Source organism: Eretmochelys imbricata, chromosome 8 (assembly GCF_965152235.1).
Source record: "Eretmochelys imbricata isolate rEreImb1 chromosome 8, rEreImb1.hap1, whole genome shotgun sequence".
Taxonomy (NCBI): domain Eukaryota; kingdom Metazoa; phylum Chordata; order Testudines; family Cheloniidae; genus Eretmochelys; species Eretmochelys imbricata.
The window spans coordinates 75,422,563-75,447,332 of record NC_135579.1 but is presented as its reverse complement, the minus strand read 5'-3'; the positions used below and the strand labels follow the sequence as shown (position 1 = coordinate 75,447,332).

At 39.5% G+C, this 24,770-nt stretch overlaps 1 protein-coding gene across 1 annotated transcript in view; it reads left to right on the top strand.

The window, feature by feature from the left end:
- The first annotated feature begins 5,820 nt into the window (after nt 1-5,820).
- Nucleotides 5,821-24,770, top strand: part of BRDT (bromodomain testis associated) — a 44,884-nt gene continuing 25,934 nt past the window's right edge. Inside the window, exons 1-7 of the mRNA XM_077824063.1 lie at nt 5,821-6,012; nt 10,087-10,224; nt 11,115-11,244; nt 15,489-15,667; nt 16,876-17,238; nt 18,618-18,746; nt 18,970-19,158. Coding sequence (XP_077680189.1) covers nt 5,821-6,012; nt 10,087-10,224; nt 11,115-11,244; nt 15,489-15,667; nt 16,876-17,238; nt 18,618-18,746; nt 18,970-19,158 — 1,320 coding nt within the window. The remainder of the gene's footprint in view (nt 6,013-10,086; nt 10,225-11,114; nt 11,245-15,488; nt 15,668-16,875; nt 17,239-18,617; nt 18,747-18,969; nt 19,159-24,770) is intronic.

Below are 24,770 nucleotides of genomic sequence, written 5' to 3'. Positions count from 1 at the left end.
GGATCCCCTCCATTGAGGGCCACTTGTCTCTGGTGTAACCATTGAGAAAGTTTCTCCTTTCTACTCCAATGACAAGAGATTCCCATCCATGTCCCTGTCAATGAGGGAACCTTCCTCTCCACTGTCAGGAAGTGTTTCTCTCTTATTTCAAGGACAGAAATCTCTCAGACCCACAGTTCCACTATACCTTGCCACTTACAAGGGTTTATAATAATACCTATCCCTTATATGGAACTTTTCATCAGTAGATTTTGAAGGACTTCAAAATCTGTGATGGATTTATCTTCACAACACTTCTGTGAGGTAGGGAAGTGTAATTATCACCATTTTTACAGATGGGGAGCTGAGGCACAGAGGCTAAAGGGCTTGCCCAAGGTCACACAGGAAGTCTGTGGTGGAGCAGGAGATTGAATCTGGGTCTCCCAAGTCCTAGTCTGGTGCCCTAGCTACTGGGAGGATTGCCACCCTTCTCATTGAGACAGTCTTCTACCTCCCCCTCTTCTTCAAAAGTGGGAATCTCTGACACTCCAATGAAGGACTCTCCTTGTACCATCCCCTCCTGCTGCCTCTAAAAGATTCTCCCCTCTTCCTTCAGCCCCATTCCAGTAAGATCATTGCAGGGGCGGCAGCTCTTAGCCCTTTCTCCTTGCCTGTTCACCTACCTGCTTTGAAAAGAGTGAGGTGGTTAGGATCAGAGTAAAAGCTGGAACTACCTGGATATTGCTGGATCCTATAGCTTTTTAAATTCAAGCCCCGTAGTTGTACCATCAAAACGGAGAAAAAGTCCAGCTGCCCCTACAGCCTAAATAACACCCAGACACTGACACAGCCCAATGCAGCAGTACTGCAAGAACACAGATCTAGTACTTCGTTCTGCTGGATCTAGGCACTTTTTAACCCCAAACCTCAGCTAAATGCAGATGAATACAGAAGAGACATATGAGTTTTTGCAGCTTTCTTGTACCACAGTATGTTGGGGCCAGATTTTTTTTAGGTGCAGCATTACAAGCAACAGTTGTTCTTTAGGTTGATGTTACAATTTCTGGATCTGTGGCCAAATTTTGGCAGAATCCAGCTACTAGATCTGAGTTTTTGTAGTACTGTTGTCCTGGAGTGCATTAACATCCAGATTTTTAAGGTACAGCAGGGGCAGTTAAACTTGTTTTTTATTCAGGCAGTAGATTTTGAAGGATTGGGGCCAAAAACGGACTGGATACAGCAGGATCCAGGTTTTTGCTGCTCTGTTGTACCAGGATGCATCATGATTCAAGTTTAATTGATGGAAAAGGAGCATCTACACTTGGTCTCTCCTTAGACAGCAGAGTTTGAAGTAGTGGGGAACAAAAATTGTCTGGCTCCAGATTTTACTTTTTCTAGCTGGTTTGCTGACCAGCCAATGAATGGGTGGGCCTGAGTATAAATAACCAGGTGGTCACTATTGACTCCTGCCAGCTGCTTCCATTTTATAATGATAAATCCCCTGATCAAGAACACTGTTGGAACAGAGCTGAAGGCTCTACTCACTTTAGCTTAGGCTGGGGACCTACTCCTATACTTTGTATGTGTGATTGTATCACAGAGATAAAGCAGCTGTGGGAAGAATTAAATAAGCCTTCCCCCTCCCTGCTCTGAGGTTCTGTTCCTCCTCTGTAGGCAGGGAGGTGCTGAGTTGAGGCTACTTCCCTGAGGTTAAGGTAAATGGATGTCTGGTTTAAGTAAGAAAACTCAGGCTTTTAGCTGGTGAGTTCTGATGCTATTTGGTCTGGCTTGTCTCTGACAGCAGCTATATATTGGTGCCATTTTGGAGCTAATATTTATATGGGTAGCCTTGCTGGCTGGCGTTCAATAAACTCATGGCTTTGGAGATAATATAACAGCCCTTTTGAGAAAGGAATCTGAACTGCTGATGGAGATTGGGATGAGGGGGAGGCTTTGAGTCCTGTGTGGCCTAGACTAGATGTGTTTGGTTCTCTTCTCCTGCACCCCCCCCCACAAGTACTTGGGTAAACATTTTATTAAAAACAACAATGATCAGGTATATAACAGCTTTTTGGTAGTTGGAGGGACTAATGCTTCTAGTGCATGCAGAAATCTTGGCAGATAGCATATCTCTCTGTGTTCAAACATGGGGTGTGAATGTCTGAGTGGCTGTTCTTGGGTAGCAGCATACGCTCCCAGGAAGGGGGTACAGAAGTTAAGTATGTCCTAAAAATCCTATTCACTTTACAAAGGAAACCTTTCAGCTTTCCCATACACTTTCTAGCAGATAATAACTAGTATTACCTGTGATATAACATGTGAACTAAAATCCCATGAGACTGTTCCAAATCTTATGACTTGATTCTGACTCTTGATAGTATCTTTCTTAAAGCACTAACTCTTGGAGTGATGTGATTGTGGGCAGCTCAGTCATTCTTTAAAACAAACAAACCTTAATATTTTCTGAAATCTCATGACTTCTGAGCATTAGCCTTCTGACCTTTTGACTGCTTGGGGGCTGGCAATACTGTAACTCTAAAGTTACAAAGGATCTTATTTTAAAGTAGGGAAAGTGCTGATTTAAAAAAATAAAAACAACTTTGTCCTTCAGGTGCAAGGTTAAAGTTGTCTCTTCTGACTGTTTTGACTGGCTGTGCAAATATGGCAGTTAAGGATCCCCCAGCACTCTCCAAAACGATGGGCGTTAGCTGCCATTCCCTATTTAAAATATTCCAGGTCCCAGGTGCCATATAAACTATTATGTGCCTAAAAGCTGCTCTGCCTGATCACTTGGTTACGCTGATACTGCTACTTAATTTTTTCAGCATTTTATAACCCTAACTATTAAAAGTGCTCCAAATTAAATTCTATTAAATTTCCTATGCAATCTTTTAATTATTGCTCAATTACAAGCTTTTGTCTTTTACCTTTATCTGGTTTCAATGTCCAATCTTAAACCTAGTAACTAACTTTAAATCTTTGATACTTTAATTTATTTTAAAAATTAAAGGGAAAGAAATTTACAATACCATTTTTTAAAGATGGCTTCTATACCTGTGGCCGAAAAACAATACACAGCTTAAAATTGCCTCCCAGCAAAAGGTACTTGGCTGAAGCTTAATGGACAGAACACTGGACTAGGATTCAAAACCCTGTGTTTTATTCCCAGCTCTATGACGGGCCTGCTGGCTGACCTTGGCTAACTCACTTTATCTCTGTCTGTTTACCCATCTGTCAAATGGGGGTTAGGATACTTCCTTCCTTTTGAGCTCTTTAAAGATCTGATGAAATGCCATGTAACAGCTAGGTATTAATGGAACTAATCCAATGTCTGCAGACAGCCTGAATCAGTTCATTTTTAAGATAGGATATTCAAAAACACGTAAGGAAATTAGTTGCCCAACTTCCCACTAGTTTTCAGGATTCGTTTTACAAAAAGAAGAGCTAGACTTTAGTTTCTCTAGAAGACTTTGACTATGGAATATAATTATTCTACAATTTAAAGGGAATTATGCAACTATTAAAATATCTGCATAATCCCATCCACAGGGTTTGTCTTACACTAGGCATAAAATATAAATTTTTCTTTTAAAAAATTGTACAGTATGGTAGGTTTGTCCTAAAGTCAAAGCATTGCTCGGAAAAATAAATACAACAAATATTTGTACATGTATCTTTCAATTATCATTATTGGATCTGTTTTTATAAAGTCTACAGCTTAGCCTATTTTTGCTTAATGACCAATATTAAAGATTTTATCCGCTTATTTATTAAAATGCTTGACCAAAAAGTACCTTGAGATACAGTAGAATTTTACATTCCTGTTCATTTAAGAACTGGAATGTAAAATTCTAAACTTGAAAGTTAATATCAAGCTATGTCTATTGATACAATCTCTGACTGGGTACAATCGGCTGATGTGAACACTGGTAGGTTAACTTATCGGTTGTAAGAAATTAAATTAGCTGAAGAAACTGTTTTATGTTAATGACAATACTATCCATTGGAAAAATCTATTTTCTGTAAGTAAACAGAGATGGGGGAGAAATCAGAACAGTTCTGTATCTACAAGCACAACTAGAGATGAGGCTTCTTTTTAAATGCAAAAATAAAAGAGAAAACGGATCAAAATGCCAGATGTAATAGTTCATGTCTGACAAGATGCTGTCCTTACAGTAAGAATGAGTTTAAGGTGTTAGAGACTTTAATCAACTCAAAGCTAACAATTGTTTCTGCTTGAAAATTTCATGTCTCACTGTATATCTTGATCAAAGGTGTGTAGGGGTTTTATTTGTCTTTTGGTTTGCAAACAGAAATTGGACAGGATTATTTTTAACTGAATAATATTTGCTTTAGTAAGGTCAGCAGAAAATGGCAGCCTATAGTTCTTGAATTTACTTGCATTGTAACTTAAAATCTAGCTTCCTCTTGGGTAAAATCAGCAATAAAATTTATGCTCTGGTTTCATTTTCTAACAATTATCTGGTAAAATTCAGAAATAAACACCTTCAGTAGAAAAGGGTTGAAAATTCTTGTTTCAGGTATTCTCTCAGCTCTAAACTGGATGACAATATGATTAATCTTATAGTAACTTATACTACAAAACACTATTTTAAAAGAACCTTTTATTCCTACTCTTAAGTGAATACATATTTGCCTTCTAACATGCTAAAGACTGATTAAGTTTACCACAACAGCACTATCTACTGGCAAAAGTCAAATGATTGCAAGCAATGTTTAGTAAAGTCCCCTTAACGGATTTCAAATGCACTAAGATGGTATAAGGGTAGCATTCCATAAAGCATTTTTTCCATAAAGCTGTCGCAGCCTTGTTTGTACATAACAAGGATGGTATAAAGATAGAAATTATATTCTTGTGTATATGGCCAAACTTGAAAAACAGGTAATCAAAGTCAAGTTTTCTTTGACTATGCAATTGTATGTGGTGGTTGCATGTCATAACTGAAGCGGTTTGGCAGAGATGTGTGAGACAGTTAATTTTAGACCTATTCTTATATTCTAGGTCAGACCAACACATCTGTAAAGCTGCACATTACTGTCCTGTAAGTGTAATATGAAAAATAAACCAATTTCATGAAAATCTTGACATGTCTATTATAGCAAAAATCTGTGTTATACAACAGCTGAGTTTTCTAACCTGAACTTCAAATCTAGGAAAACTTCTCTGCAACTCTTTTTGAATGAGTGTGTGTAGTGTTGTTGCCGTGTTGGTCCCAGGATATTAGAGACAAGGTGGGTAAGGTAATATCTTTTATTGGCCTGTTGGTAAGAGAGACAAGCTTTTGAGCTTACACAGAGCTCTTCTTCAGGTCTGTGTAAGCTCAAAAGCTGGTTTCCCTCACCGACAGAAGTTGGGCCAATGAATGAGTATAAGCAGAAAATTAACTAGATGTTTGAGTTATCCAGACCCGTAATTTCAGGTTTTTCCAGTATCCTATCTATTCCTGGGTTTCAGATGGCTTTGTAAACACTCTTCAGGTATAACAGCATTCCTAAACTAAGTAAAACATCAGTGGTTTCTAATGGTTTTCTATCTTGGACAGTAATGTTATAAAACCATCATTTCTGTGATCTCAAGTGTGCCTTATCACTGTTAAAGAAGCATCCAATGAACTGTTTCATTAAAGAAACTAAAAACTAATGTGTTTAGTATTGCATGTAGCAGTGTCTTTCACCTTATGTACTGAGAGCTTATACTTTTCCTGACTTGGAAATATATACACTATATACAATATATACACTATAATTTATATTTAAACTTATTTTTTCTTCACAGATTGATGCTATAACAGACCTTGGAACATGTGAAACTCACTAAAGATGTCTGTTCCAAATCAACAGTATCCAACTATTGTTAATCCTCCACCACCAGAATATATCAATCCTAAAAAAACTGGCTGTTTAACAAATCAACTTCAATATTTACAGAGGGTGGTCATGAAAGCTATGTGGAGACACAACTTTTCCTGGCCATTTCACCAGCCTGTAGATGCTGCAGCATTAAACCTTCCTGTAAGACTCCATTTGAGTATTGTATTAAGCCTTATAATATGTTGAAGAATAAGCAAGTGAAATCTTAAAGGTAAACTGAAATGTTGGCTTTAAAAAATGAAATCTGTTACTCCACAGAGATTCTGGGCAGTGCTGCAGTTTAGGCCCCTAGGACTGTCTACATGATGCCAGAAGTATTTCAGCCCCCAAAGGATGGGGAAGTCTATAAAGGGTCTTAAACCACCCCACCCAGCAACCCCTGAGCTGAAAGTTCTGGGCTGCACTTCTTAGAGGTGCAGCACAAACTCTTAGCCCAGGCCTTTACTCCTCCATCACTATATTATGATAAGAATTGTCAGGAAATAATGCTTGTAAACATTATCGTACCCAATCAGTAGCTGAGATCTTGCAGTTGCTTTCTTCAGAGTGGAAAAAATCCAAATAGTTTCTACCACTGAAAATCTGATGCAACTTATCCAAATACCATCTTGATTTAATGTTATGTTTGCCTGTTCTAAGGCCTCATTTGAGTTTCTGGTGGGAATGGTTTAAAGATAGTCAGTGACCTGCTGTGCACAAGAGAAATATTAAAAAGAGAAATCCAGATGAATTTCCCACTAGAAAAAGCTTTCTCTTGGTGAATGGGAGTGGGGTACCCTTCTAAAGACACCTGCTCTTAAAAGTCAGTAGTTTCTTGACATCTTTTAAACTGTTTATAGAGCATTATGTGTCCATTCAAACTTTTGTTCAGGGTTCAGAGAATAGTGTCAACACCCCTGATGCGTCCCTAAGAGGTTGACGCTTAATGCTTCATAATCTGAAAGTATGGCACTTTTGGAACAGTTTAATATGCTATATTTACTTTTATGCATGTAAGATTTATGAGAAAATATTGACTTTATTGAAGATATGGTGCGTTTTAGAGAATGTTTGATTGACATTTGGGCTTGTTTGTGGAATGTCCAATTAACGCTTTACACCAGTAAATTAATGGATTACTTTTTTTTTCCTGTAATCATCATGTGTCTCTGACAGGAAGGTGGTAAAACTGACCGATGATGCTCATAAGCTTCTTACACTGTCAGTATAACAGTGAAAGAAGCTTATGAGCATCACTTTTTTTTTCTACACTGCAGAGAAAATGAATACAAATACTAAGGGTTTAAAAAAATAAACCTCATCAGACTTCCTCAACACCATATGCCTGCTGTGGGGCTTTCACTCACACTTTTGGGGCCTTGATGTAGGGGCAATCTGAGACTTTAACTGGTTTGGGTGGTGAAAGAAATAAGAATGTGTGGTCATTTTCTCACTAGGATAGTCTGGTTTCTCCCTATATCTGTTCTGTCAAAATCTCCAGTTCAAATACAGAATTACGCATTAGTTGACCAGACTAGCTCATTGTGGTAATCTAAAGTCTTCTTGACTTTCAAGTGAAAGACCGAACTTCTGATTTTAACTTTCATTTTCTATTTTAAAAGCAGGCACCCTTAGATAACCTTCAAGAAACTTAAAAAGGCAATATTCCATTCTTAAAATCACTTATAAATGTATGCATACTCCTAAAAGAAGGCTAGCCACATTTCTCAGTTTGGAAGTCTTTGAGATATGAAGGGTTGTTTTCAATGGTTTGATTCTTGCTTGAACTATAGACTTCCTCTCAAGAATGCATATGTCCAGTCACAGCCCAGGGGTTAGGCTGCTCACCTGGGATGTGGGACACCCAGATTTGAATTCCCACTCTACTTGATTTGGAGCAGGAACTTGAACATGAGTGTCCCATATCCTAGGTGGGTGTCCTAAGTGCTGGGTTATAGCATCAATCTCTGTCTGGACCAATGAATACTTATTTTCTGAAATCGCTCATCATAAAATTAAAAGAATGGACATTAACTAGATGACCTAACATCTTTCTGATACCCTACCAAAGAAGGCTTAGAAACATAGGAATTGCCATACTGAATCAGACCAGTGGTCTAGTAGTGTGTCACTAAGGATCTTTCTGAACAATGCCAAAGAAAGGTGTAATAAACCCTGACAGGTGATTATGGGATAACTTGTCCCCAAATAAAGCTTTCTCCTAACTCTGAATAGTTTTTGGATTATGCACTGAAGTATGAGTGTTTTTTATCCCTGCCCAAACTCTGGTTTCTTTGTTGTTTACAATTAACTCGGGATATAACTCTCATCTTGTAAAGCTCTTGGTCTTAATGAGATCCTGTGGCAATGAGTTCCACAAGCAAACTGTGTATTGTGTGGGAAAAGTGCTTCTTTCATCAGTTCTAAACTCTCCGCACAATTTGGTGTCACTGACTGTTCCTTCTTGTATTATGAGACAGAATGAACAGAAGTTTGATGTATCTTCTCAATAACATTCATTATACTGTGTACTCTTATTTTTGCATTTGAGGGTATGCAATCCTGGTCTCTCTCAATATGAGGTTTTATGCCTTGAACCGTTATTGTTACCCAACTCTGAAATCCCTCAGGATGCTCCTGTATTCTTTCTGATTTTTGTGAGGTGGAGGGTTATGTATTAATCTAGTTTTGTCAAGGAATGGGGCTTCCACCACAACAGCCCTTAGACTTTTAATATGCTACAAGATGTTGCTCTTAAGTTTATAATTTCTTAACCCAGTTAAGTTTCTCCTTGGATTACCCTTAAACTTGCCTTTCATTAGTGTCTACATGTACCAGCCATTTATAAATTGTTTCCGTTACGTAGTTGTTACTTAACCAAGGTATGGTATAAATACTTCGTTCTTTTAACATTTTCTCTCAAATCAGACCCTCCAGGCAATTTGTTTTGTTTGGAGCAGCAGACAAAACCCTTTATCCATATCTGTTTCTCTTGACAAACTCATTTGGTCAGTTTGTCCAAAAGCACTGTCAAAGTGACTGTCGTCTGTATTTTGTTTTTGTTCTTAGGAGAAGCTGTCACTTAAGGTTAATATTGTAGGTCATTCATTCAAAGTTGTGGCAACAATTGTAGTTAGCCTCAGGACAGTTCTGCCTCTTCAAATTTCTAAGGCAGCCACTTAGAATTTAACACATACTTTCAGAAATAGTGTAGCTTCAACTTTTGCATAATCTACAATAAATTCTGTCTGGCTTCATTACAAGGACAGTGAGTATCTAACTTAACCCTTCTGACACCAAAAGGGGACAGGAGGTGGCAGAAGAGATCAGTATTTTGACAATAGCTGTCTTTTTAGCTGTGCCCGTTTAAATGTTGTTCTGGTCATGTTGCTAAACAGACAGTTAAACATTATTAAGATGTATTTAGCCTTTTGTTCCAGTGGATGAATTGCTCTAGTTATAGGTGCTTCGGAGGTTGTCATTACTAACTTAATTATTTGAAGCATATGTAACCTAGTTAATAGGAGTATAAAACTGTTGAATGTTTCTGATTTTTTCTAACCTAGCGATTAACAACTGGATGCTAATTCCCAGAGGTGGAAGTGAGCAATTCTACTAGGATATATATTTTTTAAATGGTCAGTCAGCTAAGACTTGAATTCACCTTTGTCTTTAGGGAAGCACCATGGCCCAATGGATAACGTACTGGACAGACATCAAGAGACCTAGACTCTAGTCCCAGCGCTACCTGCAATTTTGTGCGAGTCTCTTTGCCTGTCTTTGTTTCCATTTCTCCATCTGGGAAATGGGGATGCTTATTTTCACTTGTAAATTGCTTTGAAACCAACAGATGAAAAGTGCTATACAAGAGAACTATTATTCCTAGCAGAAGTGTCATTTGTCCACATGGTCCTATTCAATAATACTATTGAAATTAATACTTTTTTTAAAAAATCTATCATGCAAGGGGAAGAGTACAAAGAAATTAAGTTCCATAATACCTCTGCTGTTGTGGCACTTACGATGCTTTTAATGGTAATTTTAAACCTGAAGGAAAGCTTTCTTTTAATAGAATGTTCCTATTCCAAATTTAGCAACATAGTAGTTCTGTTCTCCTGTTAAGGTTAACAGGTTGTCCTCAAATGTACAAGAGCACTCATGTTCTAGTAATACTTATTAATCTTTAATTAAATTCACAAATTTATATAGTTTTAACCATCTTTTTCAAAACCACAGGATTATTATAATATCATTAAGAAACCCATGGACTTGAGCACAATTAAAAAGCGTTTGGAACATAATTATTATCCAAAAGCTACAGACTGCATTGAAGACTTTAAAACTATGTTCACGAACTGCTATGTGTATAACAAGGTATGTAAAATGCTAAAAAGAGGGGACTGTAGTAAATGATAGTGATCAGTAGGCCATATACCCAATTCTGAAAGTGTTTGCTATTGACGCATTTTGTTACTTGTAACAGCCAAATAACCTAACGTGTCTCTGAATTTTAATGGAAAACATTCATTTAAATAGGCTGCTAGTATTTATTCAAACTTACCAAAAGCACCTAGTCAATCTCTAGCCATCTGTACAATTCATTGAAAGGATAAATGTCCCCACACAAGGATCCTACCAACAAATCCACTACAACATAGCCCATGTAATCGCACAACAAACATGTCTAACAATTAAAAAGCTTATCATAAGTAAGACACATGTACACACGCTCCTGATTATCCTGAATCCCACATTCCACTCCTTCAGGAAGCTGGGTGAATAGATGAGCTTTGCAATGGATAATGACTGACAAAATAGTGTGTGACGGACCAAGGGAAGAAGCAACTTTTAAGATGCTTCTTATGCATGGCAAACTCAGGTGATTTTGTTCTAATACTTGATTGCAGTATCCTCAGGAGTTGAAGGATGCTCAAGTGAACAGTCTGAAACTTGTCTCCGTGTAGGGGTGGGATGGTTGGGGAAATATTGAAGGAAATAATAAAGGGGTGGCGGGGCATTTAGTCTTTCAATATAATCATAATTTGTTGTGGAACTGGTGGCGTGGGTTATGTAACCCTTTTAAGGTTGTTCTGTAATAACTTCACATTGACAGTAAACTTGTACTGCACGATGCTACAGAACATGGGTGTATTATAATGCTACTGAACGTAATACTCTTGTACACTGTATATTAAATTATTGTATTGTATATTAAAGTATATTGCCTATATTCTGTGATTTACAAACATAATTATATCTTGCAGCCAGGTGATGACATCGTTTTTATGGCACAAGAGCTAGAAAAAGTATTTATGCAGAAAGTGGCACAAATGCCTCCAGAAGAGAGAATAGTGATAGTCAACAAAGGGAAAAGAAAAGGAAAGAAACAAGAAGGTAAATACTAGACTACATACAGTGTTAATATATTAACTTGCTAACAGTTCAAATTTTAATTATGACTTTTTTTGTAAACATCAAATTGTGGAAGAGTTGATATTCTTGTCCATAGAATGGTAAAATTTTACGGCAACTGTAAGCAGTTTACTATTTAGACTAAAACCTAATGCTACTAAACTTTACTGTGGAGCAGTTGGGGTGAGGACTCTGTATTTCACAAAATGACAACTGTCACTTGATTTTCCTGGAATTCAGTAGACAGGCAAAAAATCATTGCTTCAAAGTTTAAGCAGGTTCAATATGCCAATAATAAATACCCTCCCCAGTTCTAGCTGAATAACTTATTTTTTTAAATTCTACCTTTTGACATGAGTTTGAGGTTTAGCTCATTCTCTGCATTGACAGTTAACAGGTACAATAGTATAGTTTTAGGAAAAATTGTTTATCCATCTGATGAAAGATGCTTCCTGAAAGGAGCAGAAGTGCAGTGCATATGTTCCATAATTGACTTAGTTTTTTTTATTGTAAGCTAGTTAATATACTTTTAAGTTAGGAAGTTTAAAGTAAAATATTAACTATTTGAAAAGGGAAATGCAAGTCTGTTAGCCTTCTTCCAGGTGTGAGAGCAGAGGTGTGCAGGTCAAGAGCGATCCGGTTTTCTATTCTTATCTCTGTCGCTAAATCACTATTTGTCACTGATAAAATTGTTTAGTATTCTTGTACCTCTGCTTCTTCCTTTCTGTAAAATTAAGATGCTTCTGAGAACTTCACAGAAGTGTGATCTGCTGATTTAAAGGTGCTGTATAAACAAATGTATTATAATAGGGCTGTTGATTAATCGCAGTTAAATCATGGGACTAACTCCAAATTAATCACAGTTTTAATTGCACTTTAAACAATAGAATACTAATTTAAATTAATTTATTTAATAATCCAAAATTAAATTTTTATTTAAATTTATTAAATATTTTGGATGTTTTTCTACATTTTCATATATATTGATTTCAATTACAACATAGAATACCAAGTGTATATTTTTTATTTCAAATATTTTCACTGTAAAAATAAACAAAACATAGTATTTTATAGTTCACCTCATGAAAGTACTGTACTGCAATCTTTGTTGTGAAAGTGCAACTTATAAATGTAGAACTATTAACTCATATATAACAATATGCTGCTCTTCATTTCCTTTCACAATGAGGATATATACTTTGGCCATGAACTGGGTATCCGTTTGGAAATCTGATTCTCATAAAATGGCTCTACCATCATGCTGTCCAAACAGGTTGTTTGTTTGTTTGGTTTTTTTTTGTCTGTCCGTCCTGTCCCCCCGACCCCAACTCTACATATTTGGAGCTTTGTGAGTCATACCTTTATTAAACATTATATATAACGTTTACCATAGTTTACCACAAGTTCATACTTGTCTGTTTTCAAGGGTATTGGGTATTGTATGTTGCCAGAAAGACACATTTAACAGGAAAGATAAGTGAGAATGTATTCTCTCTGTAGGAATCAAAAGTAAATTATGTTGGATTTGCCTTGAAACTACAAGATAGATAGATACATGATGACACAGGTGACAGCTCTTGGGTCTGTGCACTTGGCAGTAGAGCAGCAGTCTTGAGCTGTTATCTCTAACAAATGATACTGTGTGATGTCTTAATTAGAGCTGCAGCACCCTATCCCCAGTTGCCTCCTGTGACTCCTTCACTTCTGACAGTAAAGGGGCACTGCTCTCAGCTGCCTCTGCTGTATCACCCTGTTCGCTTGATGGCTATCTACCAAAACTTGTGTAAATTTGTCATGCAGTGTCCTGTATTTAAATATTCTGTTACTGCTGTACTTATGGTGTAGGCCTCATGGCTCCATGTTTTCTGGAGTTAATCCTCTGTCAAACACTTATACTACTTTGAAGAAGAAAGACGACACTTGAGGATTCCCCATTTCCTTTTATCTCAAGTATATCTGAGAAGCATCCCAAGGAGAGGCCCTAGCTGTTTTTGTGCCTTGCCCTCTTGCATCCCACCCCTCAAGCAGCTGAGCCAGAAATAAAAAAGGGCAAGCTAACTGGGAGCACAGCCAAAAAAAAAAAAAAGTGGCATTGCATTTTGGCATGCCTGAGTTGACTGCCCTATTTGCCCATCCTGAGAACTGACCCTAAGCATCCCTATGGTGTCTTAAAATGACCTGGCGTGGTGTCTGCTAGAGGAATAAAACAGTCTGCTTTGAGGTGGACCATGACTTACTATTTTTTTTTATCTTACCATGTTACTCTTTTGGTCTCCCCAGTGCTCCCTAGAAGACAATAAGCCTCCATGCTTGAAAGTCTCATGTGAAGCAGAATAAGGGATCTTCATTACGTTGACAGGTTTTAGAGTAGCAACCATGTTAGTCTGTATCCACAAAAAGAAAAGGAGTACTTGTGGCACCTTAGAGACTAACCAATTTATCTGAGCATAAGCTTTCGTGAGCTACAGCTCACTTCATCGGATACATGCAGTGGAAGTGAGCTGTAGCTCATGAAAGCTTATGCTCAAATAAATTTCTTAGTCTCTAAGGTGCCACAAGTACTCCTTCACTATGTTGAATGTCTACACAAATGCCACACTTCTCCAGTTCACTCAAAAGTATGTGCCACCACAGCGTGGCTATTGCCTAATCTAGATACAAAGTGTCCTTGGAACATTAGGCGCTTTAAATATTTAAACTTTCATGGTGCATTTGGCTAGCACTTGTGCTGAGGAAATTACTGATGTTCCTCCATGAACCTCCCTAAGAAAATATTAGTTTCTCTGTAAGAAAGGCTTATCCTTATTTTTGATACTGAACAGGACCAGGCCAAACATCTTGAAATGCCTATAAAGGGCTAGGGTGGCAGTGAAAAATGACCAGTGCTGACAACAGCCATGCTACCCTGGCAGTCTATACAAGTGGTGGCTAGGAAGAAAGTTGGCTTCTAGGGATAACTCCAGATTTCCTTTCCATCCTCTTGGAGAAAATTGTGCAGGAAAAGAAGTCATTTTGGTGCCCCATTTTGGTGCCATTCCATCTTACATTAAATTCTTCATTAACGAGGTGATACTGTAAATGCATCTCACTACTTTCAGAGCTGGTATCAAAATTCAGTTTCAATAAGTCACCTATCAAGGTTACTCATACGCCCTTGCATCCATCCCAGGGAGGTTCTCTTCCACAATCTGTTTCAAAGATCTTAAGGACTTCATGTGGAGTAACTAATGTCCTGCGATAATGTACCCAACCTCTCTTGCTTACCACTCAACGTGTTCTGCTCTTTGAGAACCATCTCTTAATGTTTGGCAGAGTGAATATTTTATTGTCACCTTTGGCAGGCCTTTGATTTTTAGGGTCACATTAAAGAAGTCTCTGCTTCCACAGTGAACCTTCAATCAGACTTCACATGGGAGATTTATGAGGGCAGCCACCTGGAGTACACAACTATAAATCATTGTTGCTTGGACTCCTCAAGTTAATAATTAGCTTATTAACTAGTGGTCTTACAGAACCCCTTTTCCAAGCTAAGTGCTTCTCCAAATTAGTAAACTTACTTTTGGAATATTGGAATTTGGAATAGTAAATCTTAAATTACAGAGAGGATTTCTGTCACAGGCTGTTTATCTGGTATCTGTTCCTAGTTCCAGTACTACTTCTATTCTAGTCCACTTTTTTTTTTTAAATCCAAATGGCAGACCTCAATGGAGAAATTCAATTTCCAAAAATAGAAACCTAAAAAAGCCTGTATCTCTGGAAAAAAGATGACTCAACTAACTATTGCTTTCAAAGATAAATAGTTTAGTTCAGTTTTTTTCAAGGGCATTAATTGGATTGAAGACTCTTGGGGGCACTGTGGCTCCGCTGCTGAAACAGCACTTCAGATCTGAACCGGGAGAGTCCCCATCTGGACTTGCATTAGGAGCATGAACGCAAGAGTGGTAATTGTTGCATTTATGTACAGCTTCGGAGAGCACCAATTGCAGGTAAGTATTTGGTCAGTTGAAAATAAGACAGTGTGGCCTTTGGGCCTACAAACAGGAGCTTTGTGAAAGGAAATGTAAAGATGGGGGTTTGATACATTCATTAATGGGATTATGACTAAGTTGCCTGCAATAACAGGAGGCTGGACTCGATGACCTAGGAGATCTCTTCTGTAAGAACATAGGACTGGAACTGTTGGGACACCAAAGTACACATCTCTGTAAACTGGTTTGATTTATTAGGAGCTCAGCAGCCTGATTCAGGAGTTTGTACCACTAAGCAAAATCAACTGCAGAAGCAACTTGAAAGCATTGTTAAGCAGCCTCAAGTGATGACTCCAGTACCACAGCAGCCTGCGCTAGCCCCTCTGTCAATGACTCAGTCGACTACCTTAATGTCAGCCACACTACCTATATCAAAAGTAAGTTGCCTTTTGAATACTGGCTTCTAAATGAAAGTAGATTGATGCTATCTGGGGCAGTAGTTGGTACATCCACGTATAATGTGGCTCACAATGCACAAAACTAATGGAACACCATTTAACATAAGGCATTGTGAATGAACACAACCTATTTATCTTGCATCCTATAAAATGTAGATTTTTTTTTTTATACACAATTTCTGATCTCTCGAATAAGTGGGGCAGCGCTAATTACTGTATTTAGGGCAGAGGTTGAGTCAAAATGTAGGGTTATTGCATATTTAAATCTGGGTGTTTTTGCTTTTCTTTGTGCTGAGATGAGTTAAAGAACGTGTTTGTTTTTCAGAAAGATGGTTTGAGAGACTGGTAGCTTTGCTTTATGTTAAGTTAAAGGTAGTTTCCAGATATGGGGACAGATCTCTGCTAAACTTCAAAATTAAATATTCAAAAGGAACTGATTTAATGTAAACTAAGTCCATGATATGATGGAAATACTTGATTTTTCAAAATAAGCAGATTACCTGTTAAATCTATAACAGAATAGTTATTTTAAACAACTCGTTTGTATGAGCTACCAAAAACAATTGCTGTTATCTAGACCTGTGTGTGAAAACATGCCATTTTGGTTAGCTCAAACCATCTCCTATCAACTAGCTTTGTTTCAACTATTCCAGCTGGAAACATGCATGCTCTCTCCCAGACCTTTTTCAGAAAAGTAAAAATATGTATCTGGTGAGTGTCTTAGTGGCAAAGTGCATATATTGTATCTCTTCCAAACCAGCGGCAGCACAATGTTAGACAAAACTTATGAGCTAAAAGCTTGTACTGATGGCCTCTAATTAGGCCTCAAATACTAGAGTGCAGCAATCTTTGTATTTGCTGGTGGCTGTTCTTATGTCAACTTCATAATCTAGTAACTTTTTTGAGATTTTACCCTACTTAAAAGTGACCGCAAAATAGATTAAACTGTAGTACGCTTTCCTTCCAACTCTAAAGAAGAAAGCATTACATTTGATGCTAGATTTGTAACACTTTTCTGAAAATGTAGGTCTTAAATATAAAATTGTAGAAACAAGTTCTACAGTTGTGGATAAAAAATACAGAAGCTTTTTGCCTAAAAAACCAAAAAAGTTTCTCTTTTGCTATTTATAGTGGAATTGTGCTGTTTTAGTTACTTGAAATATTCTGTGTGAACTTTTGTTTTCTAGGTTAAAAAGGGTGTGAAAAGGAAGGCTGATACTACTACAATATTCACAGCAAGCTGTGAATCTTCTCCAGCACTTAATGAACCAAAAGTTGCTAAAATATCATGTAGAGGAGAAAGTGAATGTAGTGTACCAGACAGTCTTCTAAAGAAAGACTTGCCAGATTCTCAACAGCCACTTGAAATTGTCAAAAATGTTCAATTATCAGAACAACTAAAGCATTGTAGTGAGATCCTTAAAGAAATGTTTGCAAAGAAACATGCATCATATGCTTGGCCTTTCTATAAACCTGTAGACATTACAGCTTTGGGGTTCAATGACCACCATGATACCACGAAATGCCCTATAGACCTTGGAACTATTAAGGTAAGGGGTTTTGGCTAGATTCACAACTCTAGTTTATTCTCATGTGTAAGGGATTTATGGTCCTAAATTAAATATACCTTTTTAAATTGAATCTGAAAATGTCATGAAGACTTGGTTCTTTAAGGAAAGTAAATCTAGGCACAAAGACTGCATATCCTGTTGTACATAGTGTCTTACGGTTATTTCATGTTGTTGATTAACTGCTAAAGTAATTAGTTTGCTTACTTGTAGGGTGAACTGAGCTCAAAAATTAGTAAGAGGTCTTATATCACAGTTAGACTTTCACTCAAGCAAACTTCTAGTCATGATGCAAGCTTTCCAAGTTTCTAGCCTATCTGTATAAACCTACTGGGGCACAGGTAAAAGTACCTTTTCGGGTCACTTTTTATATATGCTGACAGTAGTCTTCTATATAAACAGGTGATAGTCTCTATCCTTTTCCCAGTACTTAAGCATCACTCTAGCCCTTCAAGACTCGCTCTCATGATGCAATCTGAAACCTCAAACGCCCAGATGTCTCAACTGTGTAAGCTCCCTGTTTTGTCTTAAACTTAACTGCTCCCCTATCTTAATTGGTAGGGCCATAATTCAGACTCTCATGTTTGTCCCCATTTATAAAAAACACAATAAGTCCTTTAGACAGTGTAGTCAAGGACTGAAAAAATGGATACATATTTTTATAAAATATTGATTTCTAAAGTTGGGTTCCCAGACTCTTATTTAGCTACCTAAATAAGTAGCTTAAGTTTCAGAAGAGTTGAGAACTTAATGGCTCCCATTGACTTCAGTGGAGCTGTCAGGTACTCAGTTCTTCTGAAAATTAGGCCACTTATTTAGGTAGCTAAATTAGGGTCTGGGAACCCAACTTTAACTGCCCATATTTATTTTTTATTTATTGCAAAACCTTGGCCTGGATTTATTAGAGTATTTCAGTCATCTACATGAGTTACAATACAAATTAAAGAGAGGACAGGTGCAGAACAAATGTAGATTCTTTATAATCTATAACTGAACATTAGCTAAAGCTTTTTGGTACTACAACAGAAAGTTTAGTTATTCAGATCCTGTTAGTATCATAGCTTTAATTCAATAAAGTTATATTGCTCACAGTTAATATTTGCAACAGAATATTCTAAGTCAGAAGAGGCTATGTGATGTATGAGCTTGTGTGGTGTGTGTGTTGGGTTTTTTTTTTTCTTTAATGATGGTTTTGGAGCTTCTGCAGTATGGTAACCTTACTGCACAAGATTTATTCTGATGCTGGAAGTATCAATCTTTCTTGACTTTTTTTATATTTGGTGTTAAGCCCCAGATACATAGTCTGTAGCTTAAAATTTATATCATCTAAAAAGCAACTTCATTATTCTGTTTCCTCATAGAAGAAAATGGATAACTATGAATATAAAGATACACAAGCGTTTGCTGCAGATATTAGATTAATGTTTATGAATTGCTACAAATACAACTCTCCAGACCATGAAGTGGTTGCTATGGCAAGAAAACTGCAGGTGAGTTATCACTTAATAAATTAAACTGGACCACCCAAGATTCCCACTGTGGAGCTGTTCTGGTAATGGCTCTTTGAGAATTAGCATTGGAGATAGAAGAGAAATCATTGGGTGCTAGGTGACCTGTGACTACTCTAGGACATCTAGACCAATACAAAGAAATCAGTAAAGATGAAAAACTCTTCTATAAAAGAGGTCCCAGCATTTTTTATTTATATTTTAGGATATCTTTGAGATGCAATTTGCCAAAATTCCAGATGAACCTGTTGCAAGTATACCACCATCACAGCCCAAAACACAAATAGCAAGTGCTTTTTCTAGTGAAAGCACCAGTGATGACTCCACAGAAGAAAGATCATCCGAAGATTCAGAAGAGGAAAGAACAAGGCGCCTTGCAAAGCTTCAGGAGCAAGTAAGCAACAATGCTCTGTACAAAGTGCGTGACTATTATAGCCTTGGGTGGCTCTTGTTCATATGTATCCATTCTAAGGTCTAGAACCAAGTGCTAGGAACCCAAGTAAAGAGGTTTTTTTAAATGTATGTCCAGAAGTGTGCATTTGGGGTGGTGGTACAGAATTATTTTCTTATGTGGTAGCACACTACACTGTGGTTACTTTGTGGGAGATGATAGATTCATAGAATATCAGGGTTGGAAGGGACCTCAGGAGTCCCTAGTCCAGCCCCCTCTCAAAGCAGGACCAATCCCCAATTTTTGCCCCCGATCCCTAAATGGCCCCCTCAAGGATTGAACTCACAACCCTCGGTTTAGCAGGCCAGTGCTCAAACCACTGAGTTATCCCAGGCTTAACTTTCTACATACTGGCTTCAGAGCCTTCAGTAGGCAGACGTCGTTGAATAGGATATCTGCTACCTGTTCTTTAAAATGCATTGGATTAAAATTTCAAAAGTGCCTAAATCCAGTTGGTATTGCCTTGTTCTGAAGCCCCAATCCAATTGGGCTCTTTGCACCTCTCAAGCAGTTGAAGAGGCAGCCAGTTAGCATCAAGACAAGTCGCTTAGGGCAGTGGTTTTCAAATTGTGATTCACAACCCAGTACCGGGTCGCGGAATGGAAGGCACTGGGTTGCGGCGGCTCTGGTCAGTGCCACCGACTGGGCCATTAAAACTCCCGTCAGCAGTGCTGCCCAGCTAAGGCAGGCTAGTCCCTATCTGTTCAGACACCACACTATGCTCCGGAAGCGGCCAGCAGCAGGTCCGGCTCCTAGATGCGGGGGGCCACGGGGCTCCGAGCACTGCCTCCACCCCGAGCAGTGGCTCCGCACTCTCATTGGTCTGTTCCCGGCCAATGGGAGGTGGGCAGGGGGAGAAGGGGAAGAACGGTGCCTTTGCCTAGGAGCCAGACCTGCTGCTGGCTGCTTCTGGGGCACAGAGTGGTCCGCAGTGCCAGGACAGGTGGTAGGAAGCCTGCCTCTGTACCCCGGCTGTGCTGCTGACCAGGAGCCGCTGGAGGTAATCCCATGCCCCAATCCTCTGCCCCAGCCCTGAGTCTCCCCCCCCAAACCTGGAGCCCCCTCCTGCAACCCTAACTCTTCATTCCTGGCCGCACCCCAGAGCCTGCACCCCCTGCCCAGAGCCCTGATCCCCTCCTGCCCTAGCCCAGAGCCCCCTCCCACACTCTGAACTCCTCATTCGCAGCCCTTGCCCCCGTACCCCAACCCTCTGCCTGAGCCCCTCCCAAACCCCTCATCCCCAGCTCTGTTGGGTCATGGGCATCAACAGTTTTGTTCAACTGGGTGGCCAGAAAAAAAGTTTGAAAACCACTGACTTGGGGTATGTCTACGCTTACGAGGGATCGACGCTATGGCAATCGATCCACTGGAGGTCAATTTAGTGGGTCTAGTGAAGAGCCACTAAATCAACCACAGATTGCTCTCCCGTTGACTCTGGTACTCCACTGGAATGAGAAGGGTAAGATGGGTTGACCCAGGGTGGTGTAGACACCGCAATAAGTCGACCTAAGCTATGTTGACTCCAGGTACATTATTCACATAGCTGGAGTTGTGTAACTTAGGTCAACTTCTCCCCATAGTGTAGGCTTGCCCTTAAGCTCTCTTGCTTACTCCAGATCCTACTGAGCTATAGTTCTAGCCTCTGGCTATTCAATTACCCCTTCCTTTTTTAACTGTGTCCTTCCTAGGACTTTTTCTTTCATGAATACCTTGCTGCCTTTGTGCCTTTAGACTCTCTCAAAGCTACTTCACTTCATAAATTATCACCATCCTATGTTAACTACTTTCAGGCACACTGACCTGGACTCTTAAATGCCTAACATAATAATGAAACTCCTTCAGGTTTTCAGTCCGATGAGCAATCTAATGCTTTGTTTGTTTTGTCTTTGAATTTTGAGTTGTCCTAAAATGATCATGAATATGTTCAAGTTTTGTGGAAAGCAGGTCAATAAGATGCTAGGCTACATTAAACTATTGTAAACAAGATTGTGAAGTTTCTACTGTATCACTGCTGGGTGTGCCTGTCTGAGGAACAATATCAGTAGGAATTATTCTAACATACTCTAAAGATCATAAGTCAAATCTAAAAATTTATTGCAAATTTAAGGGAATGTAATTAATCTATGACACTGTTTTCAACTCCTAATTTAAGAGGAGGCTGCATGCAGACTCTCTCATCCACAACCTCCAAATCCTAAGAATGAAAGAAGGCTATTACATTCTCAGTCTCCCTGCTGGGCAAGAAAGCATCAGTGATAAGTTACTTAAAAATTAATTGCACCACTGAAACTCAACTCTTACCAAAATTCAAGTTGGAACGTCTACAGCTCCTCTATTTTCTGTCAGTTTAGTGTTGATTGCAGTCCCTTTATGAAGGCTATCTTAGTATCATCTTACTCTTTTAAAAATATAATTTATTGAATTTTAATGAGCATAGCCACTGTGAGGTTCCATCAGGACAATTACTGGGCTTTTTTGCATCTGTGTCAAGATGCTCAAATTCTGGCAAAAGTCCAGAGAAGAGTTCCAAAATCTAATGAAAGGTGGATGGGTTTTAGCTCTAAATTTCCGTGTGCTGAGCTACTTAATTTGGAAACGAACTTCTCAAACAGCATCAAGATGTGTGGTGTTTTCCATTTTGCTGAGGGCAGGCAGATTAATAATCACCCTTACTTCTGCTTAACTGTTCTGCAGTGAACTGTCAAGCTAATGACAGGTTTCAGAGTAACAGCCGTGTTAGTCTGTATTCGCAAAAAGAAAAGGAGTACTTGTGGCACCTTAGAGACTAACCAATTTATTTGAGCATGAGCTTTCGTGAGCTACAGCTCACTTCATCGGATGCATACCGTGGAAACTGCAGCAGACTTTATATATACACAGAGAATATGAAACAATACCTCCTCCCACCCCACTGTCCTGCTGGTAATAGCTTATCTAAAGTGATCATCAGGTTGGGCCATTTCCAGCACAAATCCAGGTTTTCTCACCCTCCACCCCCCCCCCACAAATTCATTCTCCTGCTGGTGATAGCCCATCCAAAGTGACAACTCTTTACACAATGTGCATGATAATCAAGTTGGGCCATTTCCTGCACAAATCCAGGTTCCCTCACCCCCCTCCCAAAAACCACACACACAAACTCACTATCCTGCTGGTAATAGCTCATCCAAAGTGACCATTCTCCCTACAATGTGCATGATAATCAAGGTGGGCCATTTCCAGCACAAATCCAGGTTTTCTCACATCCCCCCCCACCCCCATACACACACAAACTCACTCTCCTGCTGGTAATAGCTCATCCAAACTGACCACTCTCCAAGTTTAAATCCAAGTTAAACCAGAACATCTGGGGGGGGGGGGGGGGAGGTAGGAAAAAACAAGAGGAAATAGGCTACCTTGCATAATGACTTAGCCACTCCCAGTCTCTATTTAAGCCTAAATTAATAGTATCCAATTTGCAAATGAATTCCAATTCAGCAGTTTCTCGCTGGAGTCTGGATTTGAAGTTTTTTTGTTTTAAGATAGCGACCTTCATGTCTGTGATTGCGTGACCAGAGAGATTGAAGTGTTCTCCGACTGGTTTATGAATGTTATAATTCTTGACATCTGATTTGTGTCCATTTATTCTTTTACGTAGAGACTGTCCAGTTTGACCAATGTACATGGCAGAGGGGCATTGCTGGCACATATCACATTGGTGGATGTGCAGGTGAACGAGCCTCTGATAGTGTGGCTGATGTTATTAGGCCCTGTGATGGTGTCCCCTGAATAGATATGTGGGCACAATTGGCAACGGGCTTTGTTGCAAGGATAAGTTCCTGGGTTAGTGGTTCTGTTGTGTGGTATGTGGTTGTTGGTGAGTATTTGCTTCAGGTTGCGGGGCTGTCTGTAGGCAAGGACTGGGGCCTGTCTCCCAAGATTTGTGAGAGTGTTGGGTCATCCTTTAGGATAGGTTGTAGATCCTTAATAATGCGTTGGAGGGGTTTTAGTTGGGGGCTGAAGGTGACGGCTAGTGGCGTTCTGTTATTTTCTTTGTTAGGCCTGTCCTGTAGTAGGTAACTTCTGGGAACTCTTCTGGCTCTATCAATCTGTTTCTTTACTTCTGCAGGTGGGTATTGTAGTTGTAAGAAAGCTTGACAGAGATCTTGTAGGTGTTTGTCTCTGTCTGAGGGGTTGGAGCAAATGCGGTTGTATCGCAGAGCTTGGCTGTAGACGATGGATCATGTGGTGTGGTCAGGGTGAAAGCTGGAGGCATGCAGGTAGGAATAGCGGTCAGTAGGTTTCCGGTATAGGGTGGTGTTTATGTGACCATTGTTTATTAGCACTGTAGTGTCCAGGAAGTGGATCTCTTGTGTGGACTGGACCAGGCTGAGGTTGGTGGTGGGATGGAAATTGTTGAAATCATGGTGGAATTCCTCAAGGGCTTCTTTTCCATGGGTCCAGATGATGAAGATGTCATCAATATAGCGCAAGTAGAGTAGGGGCTTTAGGGGACGAGAGCTGAGGAAGCGTTGTTCTAAATCAGCCATAAAAATGTTGGCATACTGTGGGGCCATGCGGGTACCCATAGCAGTGCCGCTGATCTGAAGGTATACCTTGTCCCCAAATGTGAAACAGTTATGGGTAAGGACAAAGTCACAAAGTTCAGCCACCAGGTTAGCCGTGACATTATCGGGGATAGTGTTCCTGACGGCTTGTAGTCCATCTTTGTGTGGAATGTTGGTGTAGAGGGCTTCTACATCCATAGTGGCCAGGATGGTGTTATCAGGAAGATCACCGATGGATTGAAGTTTCCTCAGGAAGTCAGTGGTGTCTCGAAGGTAGCTGGGAGTGCTGGTAGCGTAGGGCCTGAGGAGGGAGTCTACATAGCCAGACAATCCTGCTGTCAGGGTGCCAATGCCTGAGATGATGGGGCGCCCAGGATTTCCAGGTTTATGGATCTTGGGTAGTAGATAGAATATCCCAGGTCGGGGTTCCAGGGGTGTGTCTGTGCGGATTTGATCTTGTGCTTTTTCAGGAAGTTTCTTGAGCAAATGCTGTAGTTGCTTTTGGTAACTCTCAGTGGGATCATAGGGTAATGGCTTGTAGAAACTCGTGTTGGAGAGCTGCCGAGCAGCCTCTTGTTCATATTCCGACCTATTCATGATGACAACAGCACCTCCTTTGTCAGCCTTTTTGATTATGATGTCAGAGTTGTTTCTGAGGCTGTGGATGGCATTGCGTTCCGCATGGCTGAGGTTATGGGGCAAGTGATGCTGCTTTTCCACAATTTCAGCCTGTGCACGTCGGCGGAAGCATTCTATGTAGAAGTCCAGTCTGCTGTTTCGACCTTCAGGAGGAGTCCACCTAGAATCCCTCTTTCTGTAGTGTTGGTAGGGAGACCTCTGTGGATTAGTATGTTGTTCAGAGGTATTTTGGAAATATTCCTTGAGTCGGAGACGTCGAAAATAGGATTCTAGGTCACCACAGAACTGTATCATGTTCGTGGGGGTGGAGGGGCAGAAGGAGAGGCCCCGAGATAGAACAGCTGCTTCTGCTGGGCTGAGAGTATAGTT